General features: G+C 26.1%; 3 protein-coding genes across 3 annotated transcripts; 2 read left to right on the top strand and 1 right to left on the bottom strand.

Annotated features, from left to right (window-relative positions):
• Positions 1 to 110: 110 nt before the first annotated feature.
• On the top strand, positions 111 to 1,214 carry LOC128964633 (uncharacterized). Its single transcript, XM_054311264.1, has 2 exons — positions 111 to 228; positions 335 to 1,214. Exon 2 carries the CDS (start codon positions 493 to 495, stop codon positions 1,156 to 1,158), a length of 666 nt encoding a protein of 221 aa, XP_054167239.1. The 5' UTR covers positions 111 to 228; positions 335 to 492; the 3' UTR covers positions 1,159 to 1,214.
• Positions 1,215 to 10,454: 9,240 nt separating this feature from the next.
• On the bottom strand, positions 10,455 to 15,370 carry LOC128964888 (attractin-like protein 1). Its single transcript, XM_054311544.1, has 9 exons — positions 14,859 to 15,370; positions 13,716 to 14,755; positions 13,464 to 13,647; positions 12,673 to 13,389; positions 11,683 to 12,599; positions 11,381 to 11,585; positions 11,212 to 11,290; positions 10,864 to 11,086; positions 10,455 to 10,775 (listed from the first exon to the last, which is right to left on the bottom strand). Exons 1-9 carry the CDS (start codon positions 15,122 to 15,124, stop codon positions 10,579 to 10,581), a joined length of 3,828 nt encoding a protein of 1,275 aa, XP_054167519.1. The 5' UTR covers positions 15,125 to 15,370; the 3' UTR covers positions 10,455 to 10,578.
• Positions 15,371 to 19,306: 3,936 nt separating this feature from the next.
• Positions 19,307 to 20,879, top strand: LOC128964687 (putative leucine-rich repeat-containing protein DDB_G0290503). The gene is made up of 2 exons (XM_054311324.1): positions 19,307 to 20,489; positions 20,768 to 20,879. Exons 1-2 carry the CDS (start codon positions 19,399 to 19,401, stop codon positions 20,877 to 20,879), a joined length of 1,203 nt encoding a protein of 400 aa, XP_054167299.1. The 5' UTR covers positions 19,307 to 19,398.
• Positions 20,880 to 21,410: the final 531 nt, after the last annotated feature.

Genomic DNA, 21,410 nt, shown 5'->3' with positions numbered 1-21,410 from the left:
GGCTATAAACACATCACTCATCGGATCTGTGAAATATGTGTATCAAAAACCAACAAAAAAATCATTTTTGATATATATATATTAGTGTAAAATTGTTTTTATTTTTTATTTGTGGAAAAAGTTAAAAATGGAAAGCTTTTTAAACGTCAAATTGATAACACAAAAAATTATTATAATTTTTAATATTTTTATTTTATTTTATTCATCGAAAAATACGTGAATTACTGGGTATTTGTCTTTTTCAAAAAAACAAGTCGATATATAATTTGTTATATTAGTCAGTGAAACAAATAAACAACAAAAAAAACATTGACTTCACTCTCTCTCTTTTAAGGTGAAAAGGCATCGCCCGCTGAGGTGACGGTACCCCTAAAAAACTACTACTATTACTACTAATTGTTGAAACTGTGAAAACCAACCGATGAAAAGTTGAATGAATTTACAATTATTATTATTTTTATTATTGTGTTTGTTTGCATATATAAATAAAAAATGATAATGAAGCCGCCAAACATACCCGGAGCTGAAAAATTTAAATTTTCCGACAAAAAATATTTGACAATTCATGACAACAACAACAGCAACAGCAATGACTGCAATAACGACAGTGCCATCAATGTATCGAACTTTCTGAGAGGTATACCATCCCGTAGTACCTGTCCATTGTCGTCGTCATCGGCATCATCGGCGGCCACGTCGCCAATGACAGCCAATGATGGTCAACCGATTTCATTTAGCCGAAGTGATAACAAACGAAAGCCAATATTTCCAATCAGTAGTCGTATGACATCCCGAGTGTTCACATTAACACATCTGCCATTAGAGTCGTTTGACATCAGAGACTATACTAATACGGGAAGTCTACACAAACACTATTTAAATGGTGCAAAATATTCGTCGGTGTCATCGGATCCGCGATCACTGGACGCCACTAATTCGTCATCGGCTAGTCGTGTGTCACTATTTAGTGACTTATCGGGATCTCAGTGTTCGTCACATCCCAGTCCTCGGTCATTGTGTTCACCAGTGGATAGGAGTCTAACTCCGTCCCAATGGGCCAAAAGTGCTCACCGACTATCCACGTCATCCCAGTCCTCATGGGAAGACGGTCCCGACAATGCCGATCAATTTTGGTCTCCAACCCGTCACCGAAAATGATTGTTTAAATTATTGCTTTAATTATTATTTATAATGTTATTTGTATTAAATATTTTTATATATATATATTCTGTATATTCTTTTTATTATTTTTAATATTTTCATAATATTAGGTTATGATTTATTTTTATTTATTGTTCATATTTTATGATTGTATAAAATATATATATATTATTATTATTATTATTATTATTTACTATTAATACCAAACAATAAATTTAATTTACATTTTTCTTTTTTAAAAAACAACAATAATAATAATAAAATGATTAATAAAAGCAAAATTTAATTATAAAAAAGTGGATTTATGTTTGATTTCACTATTAATATATATTTTATTTATTTTCTAAAAAAATGTGTTAACATTTCCGTAATTACCCATAAAAAGGGATTAATGCAAGAAATATGACGGAAAATAATAATATTAAACAATATATATATAATAAAAGTTTATATAAAAATACACGTATTTTTGTTAGGATTTATGATCAGTGAATATGTAATGAGTTTCTAATAATTACTGAAAAAATTATTTATTGTTAGTATTATTAGTATTAAATAATTCATAAATTTTAAAAACTATAATTTTTTTGGCATAAATTTCACGCACAAATATGTACTGCGTTTTGAAAATTATTATTTTTATTTATAATTATATTATAATGAAATTTAGCAACAATAACAACAACAACAACAAAACTAAATAAATATAAGTAACACACAAAAAATTAGCTTTTTATGGGCTACTAATCACATTAAAAGATAGCTTGCTTTCGGTTTTGTAAGCAAATTAAAAATTGTGTTTTATTTTTTGTTTACTATTATTATTTTTTGCAAACAATACTTTCACTCGCAAATGATAATAATATTGAGAGAGAGAGAGAGAGAGAGAGAGAGAGCGAAAAAGAGAGTAAAAGCAATGTTATACTTATTTTTGACATAAAAAATTATATATTATTATATTTGACTGTAAGCTCATTGAACCAAATTGTATGTTATTTTATAAATAAAAATTATTAGTTTTTTAGTTGCAAAACAAGTGCCTAAAACACAAAGCAAAACATAAAATTAAAGAAAAACTTTCTATTAAAGCAATGCATACAATACATGAACTTTTCTATATATTTAATATTATTTTTTTCAGACTTTTTTATGTAAAAAACTTTATTTAGTATTATTTTTATTTCAATTTGTTTTGCGTTTTCTAGTTTTGTTTGAAAATATATAGTTTTTCTTATAATTTATGACTAACTCTTTAGTCTCTATCTCTCTCTCTCTCTCTCTCTCTCTCTCTCTCTCTCTCTCTCTCTCTCTCTCTCTCTCTCTCTTTCTCTCTTCAGTTAATTAACAAATATGGCAAATAAATTATTGAATTAAATACAATCACATAAAAATAAATAATAACAATATTATTATTTTAGTTAGTGAATTGATATTAAAAGTTGAATATAATGTAAAAATATAAACACATTTTGTGCCCAATTTGTGCTAATTATTCTTCAATGACTTACTTATCGGATAAAAAAGTTTTTTAAAAAATATTTATTATTATTATTTATTATATTAATATAAGTATTGCATTAAAATAGCAAATGTTTTATAAATCACTTATAATTTTTTAGTTATATCTGGAGTTCATTTCACTCATCGGACAACAACTACTTAAATATAATATATATTTTTTATTTCTATAATCGCTAAACAATTTTTTTTCTAAAGCCATAGATTAAGCAAAAATATAAATATATATAAAAAAAATCATTTTAAATCAGCACAATATTTAAACTTATAGTAGATATACAGGTATAATGTTTGCTAAAAACAACTATTTATTTACTTTATTTTTATTTATTTATTATTATTTTTTTCTCTCTTCTAATAATAATAAGGAAAATAAAATACATTTTATTTTTAAAAAAGAGCTTTTCTAGCATTACTTGCCATTACATATAATAAATAAATAGATAAATTCACAATAAATCTTCTTTTTTTATACAAATATTAATATAAAATACTATAAATATTGATGATTTTTGAAAAATTGTTTTCCTCACTAATATTTTTTTATTATTTAGTTATTTTTGATATCTCTTTTTTAAGATTTATTTTATCAATAATACTATAAATTTTTTATAATACTAATAATATTAATACTGCATATTAGTGATTAAAACCATTTGAATTTCCATTATTCAAAATAAATGCCATTTTTTATTTTATTTATTTTATACTAAATATTTATAAACAAAAATATATAACAATAATTTTATAATGAATAATTAATATCAAATTTTAAGGAGAAAATATTGTGCTAAAAATATTTTTACTATTTTTCATAATAATCAATTTCAAAAATTCAATTTGATTATTATTATTATTTATAACTTATATTTTATATTTATAATAAACCAGAAATCAACTAAACTTGCACTTACTTTAATTTGTTGTCCAATTTATATATATATTGTACCGGTACAATAAAATTTAACGACTAATTTAATTGTAAATTATTTATTTTATTTTTTTAAAAAGTTAAAACTCAAAAAATTTAATTTATGGTACATTCATTTTGTGTACTATATTAAAATGCTATTATTTTTTTATTGTATAATAATAATAATAATACAGACAAATTATTATATTTAAAAATAATAATAAATTATATATTATACAGGTATAACATACAGTGAAATAGCTATAATAATAACTATAGTATTTTACAGTATCTATTAAATTGACTAATAGAATGATATTTCAATTGATTAATAAAAATCAAAAATATTTTATAATTAAAGTTATTTTTTAATATATATATCCAAAACAATATTAAAAATATTTTTAATAAATTCCCATAAATTAATATTATTTCATTTCCTGATATATTGTATAAGTTATTATATTATTATTATATATATTTTTTTATATCTTAAAAATTTGATATTTGATAATTTCAAAATTATTTCCATAATAAAACAATTCTATAATTAATTAATTAGTAGTAATAAAATATTTATTAGCTAATTAAAAATAGTGTTAAATTAGTTATAAAAATACAACTTTTCCATTATTTGTACAATTTTTTTTTATTAATGTATTAAACATATCGTACTGTATTATAAACATTACCAATGCTCTCACTCATGTGGGTTGTATTAGCTAGAAATCACTGTCCCGGCTCACACACACACACACACACACACACACACACACACACACACACATTTAGAAATGCCATTGAAGTTAATAAGCCAATTTACTATGAAATTTGTTATGAATTTATATCTACTCCCTGTTAATACAGCATTACAAGTGCACTATACATAGTACATAGATCCCGGTGCTATTTGAGTGTCGGTGTTAGGCTATTAATAAATTGTGAAATATTGAGAGTTTAATAGTTAACTTAAGAGCATATATTTCAAGTTAAGATATGTGCACACAATTCAGTAATATAAAGTCAAGAGAGAGGAGAGGAGAAAGAGAGAGAGAGAGATGAGAGAGAGAGAGAGAGATAGAGAAAGAGAGAGAGAGAGAGAGAGAGAGAGTCTTATGTTTTTATACTATTTTTCACATTAATTTTAATTGATTGCCACATATTTTTGGGGAAATATAAAAAACAGAGAAAAACTATTTTTTGTACAAAAACTATTTAAAGAACTACTTTTGTGTAAATTTAATTAAAAAATATTTTTAATAATAATAATAATATTCGTGCAGTTTTTTTAAAAACTTTTTTTAGTAAAACTTATTAATAATAAGTTATTATTTTGAAAAAAGTGTTAATTATTATTTAAATTAATTGTTTTCCAAAAATATCTGTTTTTCGCAATATTAATTGACTAATACTATATATAATATACTAATAAATAATAGTTAATTAATTATAAAATTTTCAAAAATTTTAAATCATAAACTTTATATTTCCGGTAGATATCTTGCGAGTGTGTAATTAATTTTTGATAACAATAATAAGTTTTATTAAATAAAAATTGAGAAAAAAACTTATATAAAGTATATATACTGTATATATATATATATATATATATATATATATATATATATATATATATACAGTATATATATAACAATATTAATGAGTACTCGTTTATCTCATATGAAAAAATTAAATTAAATAATTATAGACTAATTGACTGAATGAGTTGATATATACCGGTATTATATAATATTTATGATATCTTTAAGATATTTAAGTTATGTTTTTATGTGAATTACTTGTTGACAATCAATCAAATATATCTTCTTCTTCTTCTTATTCTTCGATATCAACAACAAAAAATCGACCCATTTTTCAGATGACTGTTGTCTTTATTTCAGTCATAATTTTTTTCTGGTGACCGGTTTTATGAGCTCGAGTGGCTCCCGTGTCATGTGAGACAACAACAACAACAACAACAAAACTATACCATACCTATCATATCTATCACATACCATACCTTTTCCTAATCTACAGTACTATCCATTGCCACAGAAATAAAAAAAATATATATTTCGGAAATACCATTGAAAAAGATGTTAAACGCGCGAAAAAAGAGGGGATTTTTTTCTGAAGAGCAGTTTAACAGTCGTTGCCATTGTTTGTCTTGTAATTCACAGATCACGCAATCGGCCGTTCAATTGAAATGCAAACACAGATTTATTTATTATTATTTTTTTTGACAAAACAAATCATTGTTCACATAACTTAAATAAAAATCAATTGCCATTCATATGCCGTGTAATCTCTATGTATGTATGTATGTGTTTAACAATATAATTGTTTAGTTGTGTTGGAGTTCACAGATTTTTTTTGTAGAGAGAAATCATTTCCTATTTTGTATTTTGTTTGCCGTTTTTTTGAAGACTTATTTTAATCAGAGATTATTGGGATTTTCGTAACAGTTGTAATCCGTTTTACAAATTATAAGTTCATATATTTTTCAGTCTCCTGTCTATAAAGACAATAATATTTTGTCAAAAAAAATTATTATTTTGTTAAACCATAACTTGTGTATATTATAATTTTATTTATTTTTTTAAAAAATTATATTTTATTTATTAAATATAATTATAGTGTACTATAACATTATAATTCAATTTAGTCTAAAATTATACTATGGTTTAGAAAATTAATTTAATTTAGTCTATTATTATTATAATAGTATGTACTGAATGATATATACAGTACTTTATACGGTATTGTATTGAATAAATAAAGTTTTAAAAAAATATATAGCTTTTGTTAAATAAAATTATATACAATTTTTTTCTGTAAACCATAAAAACTCGATTTTAATGATCTAATAATTTATTAATAAATAAAAATAGACAATTATCTAAAACACAGCTAGAAGCCATATTATTATTAGTAAAAAAAATATTAATAACCAAACATTATCATTATTCATGTATTTAATTAGTTTTAAAACATTTGAATAATTTATTTGTTTTTATTTTGAAAAATGAAATTATTATTTTTTGTATATTTAGCATAAAAACAATTTTTTTACAAATAAAATAGAAAGTAAATATAAAAAATAACGATTTATACGGTTTATTTATAAATATATGCAATTTAATTATATTATATTTATATTTTTCGTTTATTTATTTATTTATTATTTATTTAAAATGACAAAAATCTTTTATCTTTTTCAGATAAAAATCATTTGAAAATAATAATTATTATATTATTGATATTAAATAAATAAATATCATTGAGATTATTATTATTATACAAAATACTAAATTATGTAATCTATAAATATTTTGAATATTTTTAATTTAATTTATCTTTTATTTTCTCATGACAAATAGTCAATAATAAAATTATATGGATTTTAAAATTATTTAATTTGCAAAATAAACAATATTTGTGTGTTTCTCAGTCACACACAAACTAATGTTTCAAAAAATAATAATAAATATTTCTTTGATTAGTCAGTCAGTAAGTGATGGCATTTCCATCAGTGATAATGATCGGGCAAAAGCAAGGTATGCCAAACATCTGACAAAATAAATGCCTTCAAAAATGTTGTGGTCCTATCTCTCTCTCTCTCTCTCTCTCTCTCTCTCTATCTCTCTCTCGGGGTCAATATATGTCAATCTTCATAATAATTAGCAAAATAGAGGGGAGAGAGAGAGAGAGAGAGAGAGAGAGAGAGAGAGAGAGCAACGCCTAAATGTATGTCATATCAGCATTCAAATCGCACATCTCTAATATTCCTTCTCTTCCACAATCCCTGAGCCACACACACACACACACAACCAGCCATTCCTATCTCAGGTATGTTTCATGCTTTAGATATTAAGTTTTAGACTATTAACTGAAACAGTAGTGGAAATACACTTTAGTTCAAAAATCCCTTAAGTTTGAAATGCAATAATACTTAAAATTCTTTATTAACTTTAATAGTATATACAGATATACAGTATAATAATATATTATATATTTCTATCGAAAACATTTAAATGGCATAAAATTTCATTTTCTAAACCAATAATCTAACCAAAAAAAAAACTTTCAACATTCAATTTATACTTCAATTAAATATAAAGTTTATTTATAACTATCAATATATACCATATAATTTATATCATAGTTTAGACACAGTTTGTTACACATATTTTCAATTAATTGTATTTCAAGTTAAGTAAATTATTTTTGGCTATTTTTATCAACCAATTTAGCAGATAATAACACACTTGGTAATTAATAAATTGTTAAATTAAATTTAATATTATCCAATGAATATATATATATTTCTATGCTTTAATTTCAATTTACTTTGTCTTAAAATTTATTGCTTTTAAAAGTCATTAGTTTTATGTTGTGTGTGTGTGTGTGTGTGTGTGTGTGTGTGTGTGTACAACAAAATAACTTATTTATCTCTAATTATTTTTGATTTAGTGTTATATATAAATCATATTCAAAATGCAGTAATAGTTTTCAATATTTATGTGTTTTACACACACAAGAAAAAATAGTCTCAATTGATATCAGTATTTAATTTCTTTTTTATATATATTTTGTTTGTTTCTCTTTTTTAAACTTAACACAAATCAGATGTAACTTTTGTTATAATAAAAAATAAAATAAAAATGCAAAACAAATACAATTTAATTTATTTTATAAAAAAATAACATATGTTTAGATTTGATAATATTAGATATGCAGATATTTTTAAGATATTGAATATTACTAGTATTTTTAAACCCCCAAAATAAATTTTATAATTGATTCATGATATTAATAATATAAATTTTTATATAAATTTTTATATAAATTTTTTAGTATTATCTTTTTTAATGTTATATATTTAGATATGCAGTATATATAAGATATTAATTAAAAATATAGTTTAACAGTCCAACAACAACAACAACAATCGTAAAATCAAAATAATTATTAGTACATAAATATAATGTATGGACAGGTATGTGGTTTGTGTGTGTGTTTGTGGGAAAGGTGGTCTGTCTCTACCAATAGGTCAACAAGATTATTATTATGACAACTATTAGTTTGGTGTCATTTATCATATGGTTTTTACAATAATATTACTGTAAATTTTTATTTTATGACAAATCAATTTATTAGGATTAAGTCAACTAAACATTTACATCAAATACAGGCAAAATGTGTGTCAATTTTGTCAATCGCTATACGATATTGTGTGTGTGTGTGTGTGTGTGTGTGTGTGTGTGTGTGTGTGTGTGTGTGTGTGTTATCAATGAATTAATATATTTTTTTTATTTCAAACAATTTTGTTGTTTTTTTGAAAAAATAAACAAAAATTTTCAAACATATCTTTCAATCATTTTATATTAAGAACAATCAATTAAAAATTTTTATATAATAACTAAGTATAATAAATTAATGACAACATTTTTTTGCAAATAAAAAAACAATTTTCAATCTTATCAGACAATCATAAATAATTTATATATAAGCAATTAATATTCATAAATAGCTATTTATCACTATTTATGCACTGATAATTAATCAAGGTAATATTAGAAAATAATATATAATATTAAAATTAGAAGTTTAAAAAAAATATATTTTTAAAATTAATAGTAATTTTTATTTCGTTATTATTATTTTTACAATAGTTAAACTATATCAATTGTTAACATTATTTGACAATTAATAAATAATTTTATTTAAAAAAAATTATGTATTCATTAGTTTCGCATAAATCAATAGTCAAAAACACTATTAGCAACAATAAAAAGTTCACTACAATTATCTATAGTATTATATTGTATTATAACAATACATTTTTTAATATTAGGATATTTAAGGGTTTAAAGTATTATTCCTATAAAACAGTGGTAATGTTGTGCACTTTAAATGCTGTAAATTAGACTTAAACTGAAAATACTTAACAATAATATAATAATGCTGTCAATTATCAAATTAAAATAATAATCATATTTATTACTAATAACTAGAGTAGACTCTAGTTTACTAGAGCATCCCTAAAATACATCAATTATTATTATTATTATTAATTATCCTTATTTAAATATTTGTTTAACAAACAAACAAAAAATACTGAAAATTTAAATATTAAAATAGTTTTTTACTTTTTGTTGTTGTTGTTGTTAATAATAAATTTCTATTTTATTCTGTATTAATAATTTTATTTTTTTTAACTATAAATTTTAAATATATTAATAGATAGCTTTGAAAATATTGTATAATTAAATTACCGGTATGTGTAAATTATTTTTATTTAATAAATTACCGGTACCTGTATTGTTAGATATTACTAAAGTAGCCTCTTATCAATTTATGCACTAATAATTTATTGCCGGTAATTAAAAAATTATTATAACAATAAAAAAAATTTATAGTAAAAATTATTTCAATCTTTATTTTTTAATAATAATAATATTAATAATAATTACAACTTTAAAAACTATCATCTATTAGAGTTATATTATACAATAATAATTATAATAATTCAAAAAAAATTTTATATATAAATTTTATAATTCTATGCAAAAATGTTTTAACAGATCTTTACGTCTTATTTTGTTTTAATAATCCAATTGTCGATTCATTGATTGATTAACAAATTTGTTTTGTATTATATAAAAAAAACCAATGATTGTTTTTGTTAAAAATTAAATGGTTTGTTAGTTTTAAATATATATTTTTTGTTTGTTTGTATGAATTGATTTTGGTGTGTAATATGACTATAAAAAAAACTATATATACAATTAAATATGAGTTTAATCTCAAAAGTACATAATAATTATGTTAAAAACAAAAATAAATAAAATATTAAAGTTAATATTTTAATACAAAATAAAGACTTATTATATATTTAATAAAAAAGCAAAAAATAAAAGATTCAAAATATATAAAAACTTTGATAAAAGTCATAATAAATTATTAGATCATATAATCAACAGTTAAACTCCTGTAGTGTTTGTTGTCGTAATAGTAGTAATATTGGTGGTCGTAGTAGTTGAGGGATAATTGTTTAACTTGTTTGAACTATTGATCACTTTGTTTGTGGGATTATTATCGGTATCTTTATTTGACTTTTGCTCAATTGGTACCGTTCCTAACGATACCAGTGCCGATGCTATTGCTATACCAGTTTGACCTACAAAAAAATATTGAAAAGAAAAAAGACAATAGTATTATAATAATTTATATACAAATTATACAATAATAACAATAATGATTATTACCGGGAGGTGTGGAGGGTAGTCCACCGGTGGGCAAACGGACAATGAGTGAGAGTACGGCCGCTTTGCCAGTATTGCACGGCTCTAACGCAATGGGAGTCGGATTATCACATTCGGTCTGAAGATTGTCTTTATTAAAATTAAGATGATTTTGGTCGCGGTTTATATACAATACAACGGTTGCAAATGGTCTCGAAGCCATCTGTTCCATCTCTACAAACAATTGCTATTAAAAAATATTAAACAAAAAAAATCAAAATAAATTAGTCATTGATTTCAATTTGGATGATTATAATCGACTCATAGATACAGTATATTAATAGTAGTATTATTAAAACAATATATCAATACCTGTCGACGTCTATATAAATCGTATTTTTGTTTAATTTTCCACAATATGGCAGCAATTATTAGTAAAGTTAGAAAACAACTGAAAATAAATAAATAAAAAAATCAATAATTAATATTAAATTTAAATAATCTTTTTTTTTTTAAAAATATCTTTTTAATGATCAGATACCTGGAGAATGTAACAAAAAATTGTAGCAAATCTAGAGTCCTGTGTTGTGAAAATGATATCTGAAGTACAAAAGGTGTGGAAAACGCAAACACATTGACATAAAAGGTTGTGTTTTCAATGCCGAAGAGATTCTCGTCGTGAGAGAACCGAAGCTTAAAGTTTCCGCATTCGAGTCGTTCGTGAAGATTACGGATTGGAAACGAAGCTATAGTTTCATTGATGATAAAAAAAATATTAATTTAACCGATAAATTATGGTTTAATATTCAAATATATATATATATAAATTTATATATGACTTACCGGAACCAATAGAAATGTTGACTAAAGCGCTTTCCTGGCACTGAATCATAAATTCCACGTCAATGTCGGGAGTCATCGGGACATTCATAAAGTTGATTCGGGTATAGAAACGGTCGTCCGGTTTAGACATATTGAATGTGTACTGATAACCCATTGTTAAGTTATAGAAACAGGATCCGCCCTCCTCTTGAGGATTACCGATATAATTGTTTTGTTCGTCACATTTCTCGCAGTGATGACCAGTAATGCCTTTTGTAGTGCAGTGACATTTACCAGACTCACGATTACAGAAGACACTATGACTGTGACACGAACAGGGAGTACAGTTGCCGCCATTGATAGGATTGCCATAAAAGCCGGCCATACAATACTGACAATGACTGCCTTCCGTTAACTGTTGGCACTTATGGCACACATTGGATGTAAGACAATGTGAATGGCCGTTGCATTGGCATTCGGGACAATGGGAAAAATGCCAGTGCGTTACTGGACAAGCACTCTGTTTAAGTGAATAGTCGGTACCGTTCCAAGTGTAGGGTCCACTGGCCGATCCCTCTAAACAAGTACCGACACCAGTACCAGTGCCATCATCACACCATCCACATAATGGATTTTTCAGACACTTATCACATGTTTGTATGTCAGAACAGGTTAGACCCGCACACTTGTATGGATGTATTGTCCATTCCATGCATTGAGCAATTGGAAAGATAGCCGCATAGGCATTGGATTCTATACATCGACGCGACGAACTACACCACATACATGAGCCGGCCGTACAGTTCTCACACGTTGTCCGCGTATGACACGGCTCTTCACACGACGGCTTAAGGTCATCGCGAAGAATTGCCGGCGCTTTCTCACTCTTGTTATTCACTTCGCGAACAAATGTATAGCATTTGGAGTCTCTCTGCCATCTGATTCATTGGAATCAATAATTAATTAGATTTAATACAAATTTAAGTGTTTCTAACTACAGGCAGTACTCACCCGCACTGGTATTCCGTATGACAAGAGTGACAGTTATGAAGTTTATCACAATTAGAGCTACGAATGTCGTCCTCACAGCGGGAAGAGTCGCTAATACTCTTCAAATCGTCTTTTACACCCGTTTTACGGCACTTCTGGTATTGACACTGACCGGAACCGCTGCACCAAACACAGCCATAAGTATTCTCCAAACACGATGGACAGAGTGTCTGTTTTTGGCACAATTCGGTAAAGTTTGTATTCGTAACATCACAAGGACTGTACAGATTTGACAATTGTGTCGATTTCTGTGCGCTATAGAGTTGACAAACATTTTTATCTTTATTCCAAACACATTTGTTTCCGGTCTTCATTTTGGCGCATTCCTCATTGGTCACAAATCGGCGACAATCTCCCGGTGAGTATTTAAGTATTGAGCTGAGCATTACGCCATTGAAACCGCCGAACATGTAAATGGAATCGTTATAAAGTACACTGGAGTGGCCATAGCGTCCTAAGCCGACCCTATCGTTCAGTAATAGTGAAGGTGACGGGTCTTTAAGTGTACGCCAGGCGTCACATGCGATATCGTAGGCTAGAAATTGTGGTGAAAAACAACGATCGCCTGAGTTATTAGTAGTAGCATTATAGCCATTGCCACCGAAAACAAACATTAGACCATTGATTATAGTGGCGGTGTGTAGATATCGCGGCGATGGACTTGGGTTTAATAAAAACCTATCCAAAAAATAAGAGGCAATTAGATAAAAAAAATAAGCACCGGTATTATAGATTGTCATCTAAAGCATTACCATGATTTAAAACGATGATTATATCCATATAAGAGATCGACAAGTAAAGTATCGGATGAGCCGAGAGAGTGATAGCCGCCAAAAACGTAGATAAGTTTGCTCATCGGGTCATATACACTGGAGTGGCCAAATCCTCCCTTAACTATAGCACCACGGGTGGTTATTATTTGCCACGTTCGGGTAGCTTTAAAATAAATTTAAATATTAGAAAAATTTTAATTTAAAAAATCAATTATCAATATTTATAATTACAAAAATTAAATTCTTGGACAACATTAAGATATCCATAAACAGGATTATAACCAAAGATGACAATCATTGTATTATCTATAAAATTAGCTGAATGTCCAATCACTGGCAACGGACTACAATACACTGATGGTGAACACGGCTTAAGATAATAGTCATATCCATCAATCCATAGTTTCCATTGTTGTTTAGATATATCGTAAGCCCAGAGATCACGATTGATGGTACCGTTTTTGGTCATTCCTCCAAACATAATCAGTTTGTTGTCGTAGACGACCACCGAATGACCAAATCGTTCTCCAGGCGTCTCCTCTTCTATTTGTTTGTTAGCTTTAAACGATTCCCATTTTTTCATTTTTAAATCAAACTTCATTAGGAACTCTTCGGGTTCATAGTATTCGCCGCCGATTACAAACATCGAAGAATCATAAATCACCGACTGATGTAGGGCCCGACCTTTGACCCCTTTAATTGCATTTACAACCGCCCAATAGCCATCAAATTGTGATTGACTACAGTCGGGTCCCATATAATCAAATTGACAAATACAGATGTGCTGTTCTCTATCGCAAAGACCATTAGGATAACTGCAATTATTGGGACAAATGGGTCGATCGCAGGCATCTCCTTCCCAACCGGCATCACAGGTACAGCCGTCAACACGTGAAACACATACTCCATGACCCGAACAATTCTTTGGACACGTGTTAATACTATACGATATATTAAAACCACTCATATTGTAAGCGGCGTCGCTATAAAAATATAGATAAGCTCTTCCCGATCGGGCAGTAATTTCTGGTATCTGTTGGAATGACTGTCCGTCTTTAACTAATACGCCACTGAATGCGGCCAATACGGGACTGAAAACCGAGTCGCCATCAAATATATACAAATGATCCCACGAACATTCCGTCTCGAAGTGGACAAAGTCGAGTCGGATCACCGAATCATTGAGACCGCTGTCAATAATCCACGTACACTGAAGATCAGTACTATAGTTACCGATGCCATCACTTATATAACCAGACGGTGTATCCAATCTGATTCACAAAAAAAATCAGACAATTAATGGTAGTTTAATGTCACACAACAAACACATCTGTGTTTCGACAATAAAATATATATCAAATGTCTGGAAATTACTTGATTCGTCCTCCGCATCGATGACAGGCCGAGCCCTGCCAACCGGCGTCGCAAATACAGCGTCCGTCGTGACAGATACCATGAAAACAGAGTACATCGCCGCACGTCGACGGACTTGACAACGATATTGAGTGGCCAGTAATGGATGCGGCAAACAATTCACATAAAACAATGGACACAAATAGCAAGTCGATCGGTGACCACAAACACTTGCGCTTGAATTTGGCTCGGATCAGATAGACAAGCACCTGCACGGAGGCCATCATTTCAATCTAGTCGATCATCTGGTCGTCAATATAGTTATGTGGCCATTGGTTTCGGTGGCCAAACATCGGGTACATCACTGAATCAAATGTTTGGTTATTATTATTATTGTTAAAACTGTTTACACTATTAAAGTCCGACCACTTGTGCGCCGACGCACTCATTGACAGTACATTACAATATACAGTCACTCTATTCTGTATTAATAGCACTCAAATTCAAACTCAAATATACGCTACAAATACTTTAGTAGTAAAACACTATATATAATGTGTTGTATAATAAACAGTATCTCAAATTCATATGCAATTTCAATGCATAGAAAATAATAACCAGTTTTTCGATATATTCATAAATAATAGACTTTTTTTGTAAAAAAATTTTTTTTTGTGTTATTAAAGTGCACTAACTTTTCAATAGATTTATTATTATTTAGCGATGCGTTTCATCACTAGTTGTCGTCTAATATTATCCATATCTATGATATGTATGATATAATTAACAGCAAAATAAAAAATGATAACAAATTCTCAATGATTGACATTAAATGCACAAACATTTTTCAAAAAAAAAAAAAATTGTTTAATACAATTCAAATGATTGTCAAATGATTAGGAAATTATTGAGTTTTATAAACGTTTTTTTTACTACTGTATACTTATATAACATAAGTTATAAAATTGAATACATTTGATAATGAAATGCAAAAAAAAAGTTTTAGTGATTATTAACAATATTATTAGTACTTTAGGTATACTGTTTGGTGATTATTATAATTTTTGTTTAATTCAATTAAAAAATTGCTTAAAAATATAAAAATACAAAAATATAAAATTTATATGATTAAAAATTAAATTTTATTTAAAAGCAATGTGTTTTTTTTGTAATAAACAATAAAATTATAGTATTTGAGATGATTTTTAGTAATATTTTGTTTGGATTTAAAAAAAATAAATTTAGTTAAATTTAATTTATTTCTGGGCATTTTAATTAAATTTTTACTAAAATAATTATTTGATTTGTTAGAGTTAGGAATGATTACACATTAATAATATATATATAAATTAATATTTTTTATAAACTAACATGTGTTATGAAATATGTGATTTTATTTGATTAATTAACTACTAATGTAAAAACTTGTTCACAAATTATTCATATATTTAAGTTGTAGTTTAAATATCTATAGATTAACTAATAGTTAGTTACAAACATATATCTAATATCTAACTAAAGATATTTGAAATAATTTTTTTAAGTGATAACTAAAAATAATGTCATATTTAATCATAAAAACTAATTGATATAAATGCTAATAACATTTTAAAATTTCACATTTGATAAAAAAAGCAATCCTTAAGAGATATTTAATATTTTTTTGTAACAACAAAAAATTCAATTAATGATTTTGATTAGTTATTATATCCTTAATATCGTATAAATATTTAATTAATTCATTTATTATTTTCATTATTACACATATTATGTTTTCAATAGATATTATTAATATATAAAATAAATTTTTTAATAAAGTGCAAATCAAATATATGATTTGACAAAAAAAAATTATTATAATAATAACATGTCAATAATTATGATTAAGATTATTAACGTAGGGATTAACGTATAGTTTTTAATTGAAAACTTTTCAAACTTTATAGTATTATAATTTTTTTCATTAAATTTTAATCTTTTTCACAATTTATCACTTTTAGTAATTTATATCTGAAATAATTTTTATGTATTTAATGATATGAATAAAATTCTTACTTAAATAAAAGTCATTATAAGGTAATTGAATTGAAAGCAGTTAGCATTGAAATGCAAGAATTGAATACTAAAATAACGGAATTAAATACAATTAATGAAAAAAATGAAAGAAATAAATGAAGTCATAAACAAAGAATTGATTGAAATTATGGCCAATAATGAAGAGCTCGAGAGTAAGATTGATGTGTTGACAACAACTACCGATCAGAAGAACCAAACGATTGATACGATAGACGCGAAGTTAGAAGAAATCAGAGATAACAGCATTGATATCAATGTTTATCAACAGGTCATTGAAGATCATCAAAAAGTGACGGATGAGTTAAATGCAAAGTTAACCTATTTTAGCCATGAATTGGACTCTATGACCAAAATGTTTGAAATGGCCACTCAAGAGACGGAACAGATTAAGGCAGACAATCAACAATTGATGGACAAAATAGCTGAACAAAACATTAAACTACGAAAGTTTGATTCAATGAATGAAGAATTCAATAGAAAAGTTGATTCGATGGCCAAAGAGTTGGACGAAGAAAAACAGAAAAAGTTTGAAACAAACAAAGATATGGAAGAATTGCATTCAATTGTCGACAAAAGAGTTTCTATTTATAAGAAGGCATTCAATGAATCACAACTCAGAGAAAGTGAATGGCAAACAAAGTATTTGCAAGAAGTTGTCAGAAATAATAAAGTCGTATTTGATTTGAAGACACGAATCAATACTGAAAACATGTCATTTGATTTTGAACGCAAAACTAAGGAACGATATGTCAATGAAAATGAAAATTTCATGAAAGAGAAGGACAAGTATTGTCGACAAATAAATTTTGTTGAAAATGAAAACCGAATACTTCGGAAAACTATTGATTCGTATAATAAGTCAATGATAGCTACGAGTGCTTCAACCAGTAATGTCTATTCAATGCCTACAACAGTACATATTCATACAAATCCCAATTCTTCAACCAATTTAAGTATTAATCCGATGGACATAACAAATCCAAATAATAGTTCCGTATCATTGAATATGAGTCGAAAACTGCCGGCAGGAACCGGTAGTCGTCTAATTATGGCCGACGAAGAGGGAGAGTTCATGAATCCCAACAATTTGTTGGCTTTAAAACGCGGTGAATGTTCAGTCAGTGATTCGGTTCTCGATGACCAGCGACTATCAATACTTCAAAGACGTAACACTATGGTTGCACCACATTTGAAGACATCATATGGAGTGGAACTGCCGTTTATGTCGGACAGATCTATTGGTCCCGAAGATATCAAAAATGGTTTTCATAGCAATCAATCAAATAATGAACTAAAAGAAATACAAAATGTCAGTTATCGACGAAATGATGTGTCCATTACTCGATGGAAAGACAACTCTGTCCGGTCCGACAATGTCTCAGCAATTGATTTCAACAAATCTATTGTCAATAAAAGGAGATAAGACTTGTAGTAGTTGTAGTACTAGTGATCAGTCAATTGATATTAAGTTTTTACTAATTTTCATTTTATCATGTTTTCAATTTTATTATTTTATTTTCTATATCATATAATTCGATTACAGATTTGTTTTTAATTATTTTTTAAATTGAATTTACATTTAAAAAACTATTTTAAAGCAAAACAAATTTGCCAAATATTTATCACAAAAAAAAAATTAATCAATTGTTTTATTATTAATATTGTAATATAAATATACTGTTTTTCATTATTTGTAATTCTTATACCTATAAAAATATTTAGACTATTAAATTTTGATATTATTAATTACAGTATTTACCGATATTTTAATGTATTATACAAATAATATAAAATAAATAATCTTTTTTAATGTTTAACTTTAACTTAATTTAGTCAACCAACGAGTGTATACAGTATTTTGATAACCAATTAAAAAAACATTACATTTGCGATTACAACGAATGCAATAACACTGTAATCGGTGACCGTATTGTTGTGACCACAAAGTTATGTCCAGACAATGTAATAATAATAATATTAAAAATATGTGAATAGTGATAAATAAAAATAATTTCATATAAATGCTAATTTGATAAAATGTAATCCTTAAGCTATACTGTTTTTCTTAAGTTTTTTCTAACAAAAAAAATCAATGAATGATTTTGATTAGTTATTATACACTTATAATATAGACATTTAATTAATTATTTAATTTATTATCATTTACGCATATTATATTTTTCAGTTAACATAAATAAAGCTATAATTTATAACTTATAATAATATGTCAATAATTATAATTAAGTTTATTCACACAGTTTAATGTATAGTTTTCAACTTATAAATAGTATTAAAATTTTTTTTAATTTAATATTTTCCACACTTTACACTTTTAGAAACTTATTTTGAAACAATTTAATGATATGAAAAAATTTACTTAAATAGTTATTATAAGACTCATGAAGTTTAGTTTAATGTATATATAAGTTTAAGTGAATTGAAAAAAAACTGTTACATCAATGTGTTGACAACAACTACCGATCAGATGAACCAAACGATTGATACAATGGATGCTAAGTTACAAGGATTCAGAGATAACATCATTGATATCAATGTTTATCGACAGATCATTGAAGATCATCAAGAATTGTGTGTAAGAACCGAACTAATGAAAGAAATCAGTGAAGTTTTATACAAAGAATTGAATGAAGTTATGGCCAATAATGAAGAGCTCAAGAGTAAGATTAATGTGTTGACAACAACTACCGATCAGATGAATCAAATGATAGATACGATGGACACGGAATTGCAAAGAATCGGCGAACAAGAAAAAGTCAATGACTTGACAACAGTTATGACTGGAAATCAAAAATTGAATACTAAAGTAACGGAATTGAACTCAACTAATGAACAAATGAAAGAAGTGAATGAAGAAAAACAAAAGTTGGTTAACACAGACAAAGAATGTGAACAACTAAAAGACAATCTCCAGAAAGTAAATGATGAGTTGATAGCCGCTAAAGACACCATTGAGTCGATGAACAATAAGATCCGTATATTAACCAATGAAATTGAATCGATTAATAATAATTATAATATGAAATGTAATGAAACGGATCAGTTAAAGATACAGAACAATCAATTGGTGGATCAAATTGCTGAACAAGAAGTTAAATGGCGAAAGAGAACTGAACAGCTTATGACTGATAACAAACAATTGATGGATAAACAGAAAAAGTTTAACGCAAACAAAGAAATGGAAATTAATGGATACGAGAAAGAAATATCTGATCTAATGAATAGACTCAATATTGAAGAAATGTCTTTTGATTTTGAACGCAAAACTAAGGAACGATATGTCAAAGAAAATGAAAATTATATGAAAGAGAAGAACAAGTATTGTCGAGAAATAGGTTTTCTTGAAAATCAACTTAAGTTTATGTCCGACAACTCGATCGGTGCCGAAGATATCAAACATGGTTTTCGTGGCAATCAATCAAATAATACACTAAAAGAAATACAAAATATTAGTTATCGACGAAATGATGTCTCAATTAATCAATGGAAAGACAACTCTATCCGATCAGACAATGTCTCAGCAATTGTTGATAACATATATATTGCTAATAAAAGGAGGTAAGACTTGTTGTAGTAGTAATAGTAGTGATCATTCAATTGATATTAAGTTTATTGATATTTATTTGATATTTTCAAATATTTTTTTGAAAAATTTTATCACTTTATTTTCTAAATTAATAATTATACTGTAATTCTAATAACGATTCTGTATATTAAGATAATAATAATTTTTCATTAATTTACTAATCATTCAATATAGTTAATATAAAATTATTATTTTTTAATTGATTTAATAACAATGTTATATTAATCTTATTTTATAATTTTATTAAAAGTAATCAAAATTCAAAATTATTGAAAACCATAACAACTCCGACCAAAGCTATGAAAAGAGCCATCAATTTGAGGAAGACTTGGACTCCAAGTAAACGTCAACTGATTCGTTAGTTTTAATTATTTTTAAAAAAATTTAAATACATTTTTAAAGCTATTTTTTAAATGTTTTAAAGAAAAACAAAGGTTTTATCAAATATTTATTACAAAAAAAATCAATTGTTTATAATATAAACTTTATATACATAGTAATTATTATTATTTACTAATTAATTATAGTAATTATATTATATATCAATATTTTACTGTTATTTTGCTAAAATTTGTAATTTTTATAAATATATATTTATCGATAATTTTATGTTTTGAAAAATAATGCAAAATAATTTTTACTATTCAATAAAAGTGTATTTTAATGTTGAACTTAAATTTGATCAATAATTACCGGCAAAATTACTCTTAATAAACTATACCCTTAATATAAACAGATATTTATTTATTGTCATTAAACATACTATGTTTTTCAATTGGATATAAAATTAAATTTTTTTAATAAAGTGCAAATCAAACATCATGAGTTGACATAAAACAAGTTATAAATTATTATTATTATTAGTAATAATAAACTAATAATATGTCAATAAT

The sequence above is a fragment of the Oppia nitens genome, unplaced genomic scaffold, assembly GCF_028296485.1.
Source record: "Oppia nitens isolate AA-2021 unplaced genomic scaffold, nextdenovo-longstitch-racon4-pilon3 scaffold9_pilon_pilon_pilon, whole genome shotgun sequence".
Classification (NCBI taxonomy): Eukaryota; Metazoa; Arthropoda; class Arachnida; order Sarcoptiformes; family Oppiidae; genus Oppia; species Oppia nitens.
The sequence above is the reverse complement of the archived record's forward strand: the minus strand, read 5'-3'. Positions and strand labels throughout refer to the sequence as shown.

Excerpts from the sequence above, each read along its gene's own strand:
- LOC128964888 (XM_054311544.1), bottom strand. The coding sequence starts at position 15,124 with ATGATGGCCTCCGTGCAGGTGCTTGTCTATCTGATCCGAGCCAAATTC. Across the intron at positions 13,648-13,715 it reads TGTCCAAGAATTTAATTTTT|CTACCCGAACGTGGCAAATA; the intron begins GTAATTATAAAT and ends TTTATTTTAAAG. Across the intron at positions 11,087-11,211 it reads ATTTATATAGACGTCGACAG|CAATTGTTTGTAGAGATGGA; the intron begins GTATTGATATAT and ends ATTTTTTAATAG.
- LOC128964633 (XM_054311264.1), top strand. The coding sequence starts at position 493 with ATGATAATGAAGCCGCCAAACATACCCGGAGCTGAAAAATTTAAATTT.
- LOC128964687 (XM_054311324.1), top strand. The coding sequence starts at position 19,399 with ATGAACCAAACGATTGATACAATGGATGCTAAGTTACAAGGATTCAGA. Across the intron at positions 20,490-20,767 it reads TATATTGCTAATAAAAGGAG|TAATCAAAATTCAAAATTAT; the intron begins GTAAGACTTGTT and ends TTTTATTAAAAG.